The sequence below is a fragment of the Macadamia integrifolia genome, chromosome 4 (assembly GCF_013358625.1).
Source record: "Macadamia integrifolia cultivar HAES 741 chromosome 4, SCU_Mint_v3, whole genome shotgun sequence".
Lineage (NCBI taxonomy): Eukaryota > Viridiplantae > Streptophyta > Magnoliopsida > Proteales > Proteaceae > Macadamia > Macadamia integrifolia.
In genome coordinates, this window is record NC_056560.1 from 29920137 (window position 1) to 29923750 (window position 3614).

A 3614-nucleotide genomic window follows, 5' to 3' on the forward strand; every position below is an offset into this window, starting at 1 on the left:
ATACCTAAAAAAATATATATATATATATATATATATAATATTTTTTGAGAGAGGGTTCCCACAAAGTCAGTGTAAAAAAGAATCTGCATGCTACATTAAAATGAGGGTTTAAAGAATAATATCATCTATATAGGAGTCCCATGGGGCCTATACAGTCAAAATAGGAGAGAGATTATCAATGACGCCCCCTATTTATTATGTGAGAGTATATATTAAAATCTACTCAAAGGTGACGCATACTTCATTTTCTGTTTACAAGTTAACATTATATGATTTAGTAAGAACTTGTATAGTTATACAATGCCCATATTTGTAAATCCTCTTTCACCTTTTCCCAACTTTGAATTTGGATTACCTTTCTTTACCCAAAAAAAAATTTTGGACTACCTTTTACCAAAAAAAAAATAAAAGTTTGGATTACCTACCCATACATGTACACTTTGATTAAGTGATGACATGTGTCCATTTTGCTTCCATAAATGCTTCTTCATGCACTCTTAATGATAGCATATAGGACATATGCGTCACTGCTAACTGTACTTGAAGCGTACACATACTGTTCTGGGATCCTACCTCGTGGTATGTTTCCTTTCTATAGTAGTGATGCCACAAAGACAGAAATGACCTCACTATTAAAGCCTTTCTTCACTGATAACAGCTTAAAAATTATGGGTTGTTTGGTCTAAGGACAAAAAGGGGGGCCGGCTTCGCTTATAGGTAAGGTAGTCCGGGCCTCTGTTAGTTAAAACGGGAACGGCAAAAAAACATTGTTCGGTACGGGCATGTTTTAAACGGATCAAAACGTGAACGGGACAGTCCAAAATACGGTCAAATACGGTAAAAACGGAAAAAAAATAAAAAAACGGACGATACGTGTTTTAAACGTTTATATTTAAATAATACGGTGTCAAAAAAAGGGCAATATATAGACATAAATTGGCATAATAATTCTCTAAATACCTAGATAACAATCAAAACAAATAGTCTCGTTTTAAACGTTTATATTTTTCAAAATCCGTTTTTTTACTGTCAAAAAAACGGGACGGCGTTTAAAACGGCAAAAAAACTTCAAATAGTCCCGTTCCCGTTTTTTACCAACTTTCTATGAAAAATTCGGCAAACGGCATTAAAAACGGCAAAAAAAACGGGACGGCGTTTTAAACGCGAATAAACTAACTAGGGTCCGGGCTACCTCGTGATATGTTTTTCATTCTAGGGTAATAATGCCCACAAAGACAAAAATGACCTTACTATTGAAGCTCTTCTTCACCTATCCCGGCTTGAGGATTATGGGCAGTTTGGTCTATTGACAAGAATAAAGGAACCATGAGTTGAAACTTCCAAACAGATTCCAAGTTCCAACCTTCGAGGGTGTCCATGTTAGTTAACTTGTAAGGGGTTCACCATTTTTTTATACCCATTGTATCTGTATCTTTTGACCGATTAATCCCTAACGTTATTGTGATACTATTTACATAGGATCGGATCAGTTCGAGATAGAAACTTTCGTAGGATAACCTCAAGAAGTTAGTGTAACGACGAAGATTTGACCATGAGACCTCGCTTCCTGAGGCAAAATACCGTGTCCCTCCAAGCCAACTGCGCTAACCCTTTGGAAATACAAGGGGTTAAAGTTGAGGTGCAGATCTGAAGTCTGCACCAGTGGGAAATCAAATAGACAATAATGACTGTTTAAACCTGATTAAGGTGTAGGTTCACCTCCAGGATGTGAGAGAGAGAGAGAGAGAGAGAGAGAGAGAGAGAGAGAGAGATTTACTCCCAGGGAACATCCCCAACAAGCATCCAGTCTCCATCTTTATCTTCATAAATGGGGATATATTCTGAAGTATCTGAGTCCTTCCACAACCCACCTGACTCCAAATTCAAAATTAAATTTTAGAAGATTTTCTTTGATAATTCTTCAAAATATGAATGCATGGTTATGGCAAGAAGTAATGGAAAAGATGGAAATAGGAATTAAATCATGAGGAATATTCTCACCGATGCCATAGCAACCAAAGAGATCTTCAAAGGCAAGACCAAGATCAGAGTACCGCTTATGAGTCTTCAAATCTATTTTACGCAGAAAAGGAGCTCCATCCATGCTCACTTTCACGTACAGTTTCCCAGTTTCAGTCTGAGAAGCATTGCTCTTCTTCCTATACGAGCAAACCGGTGGCCACCCCACGATTTCATCACTGTTGTTGTTCTGGTTTTTCCGGCCGCCACCGCCGCTGCTTGAGCTGTTCTTATCATCGGCGACCGCTATCTCAGAGAATACCCTCTTCCTCTTATTTTCATTCTTGTCCATTGCACCAGGAAGACCCAACCTCAGCTCTGTAATTTCAAACTCTAAACCTTCCTTTGCCATTTCTGCTAAATTGTTTCTTCTTCTTTTTCCAGTTTTGGAGTAAATAAATAGAGAGAGAGAGAGAGAGAGGAGGAGGAGACGGAGAAGAAGTGGGAGAGGAGACAAGAGAGAGTGAGAGACACGGGTGGTGGGGGAGGCATTGACAGGTCAACCGGGCTGAGTGGTCGGTCAAATTAGTGGCAAAAAGTGGAGACAAATTTGGCGGGCTAATATCAGTATTATAAGGTGGTCAGGCACTGCACGTAAAGGCTTTAGATAGGGGACAGATCGGAGGGTTGTTGGCTTCCTGATGGGTTTAGTAGAACCGTTTGATGTACTGTGTGGAACATGCCATGTGCCCTGTCTGGGCCCCTTTATTTATTTAGTTTTTTTTTTAGCTTTTTGAGAGTCTAAACCATTAATTATGGAAAGTGATACCGAAAATGGAATCAAATATCGGTGAAACAGCCGATCCGTATCAATGTCGACTGAGTCCATGGTTCTAAGTAATAATATCGAATCAGATGATTTGTATTGGTTTGGCAAGTGCCCGGTCTCATTATCTGACTAATAACATATTGGTTGAATGATACAAGTCGGACCATTTTAATATTGTGCTCTAAAATCATGTCCAAGATACATATGATATCGTTGACCGATTCTATATCAATGGACAGAATTCAAATAGATATTGATATAAAAGTTAGACCAAATTTCTAACAAAAAAGAAAAACACAAATGAGACCAAATCGATGATTGAACTGATCAAAACTGATTAGAAAGAACTGAATCAAACCAATGGATGGAACTTTAATCAGAATTTGGTTTTGCTTTTGATTGTAGAAATTATTAAAAGATCGAAAGTAGGCAGATCAACCAAAATTGACTGTTTGTCTTCTCCACCTCCATGAAATGATATGTTTGCATATGATTTGGAAGAAAAGAGAAAAAGATCTAAGAAGTATTCGCATAGGCCTCGTGCTGGCATAGTGAATACAACCAGGTAAATAGGTAATGATACTCAGCCAATAAAAAGTACTAGAGAACATTAGCCCCCCTTGCGTAGTCACTACGTCAACATGTAAACTAATGGAAAGCCGTTCAAAGGCTTCTTCAATGCATAAGAGGTATCACAGTCTTTTGTGCATACCTCTCTGTGTAAATGTAGACACATACAAACAGGTAGGGGTGTCAATCGGTTAGGTCAGGCTGGTCTTGGTCGGCCCTAGTGAACCTATACTTTTGGACCATGATCTATCTATTT

General features: G+C 38.4%; 1 protein-coding gene across 1 annotated transcript in view; it reads right to left on the reverse strand.

The window, feature by feature from the left end:
* The window catches only part of LOC122075616 (auxin-induced protein 22A-like), a 2856-nt gene extending 446 nt beyond the window's left edge, over positions 1 to 2410 (reverse strand). The window contains exons 1-2 of the mRNA XM_042640697.1: positions 2002 to 2410; positions 1778 to 1871 (exon numbers count right to left, since the gene is read on the reverse strand). Of these exons, the coding sequence (XP_042496631.1) occupies positions 1778 to 1871; positions 2002 to 2371 (464 nt within the window). The 5' untranslated portion in view covers positions 2372 to 2410. The remainder of the gene's footprint in view (positions 1 to 1777; positions 1872 to 2001) is intronic.
* Between the last annotated feature and the right edge of the window lie 1204 nt (positions 2411 to 3614).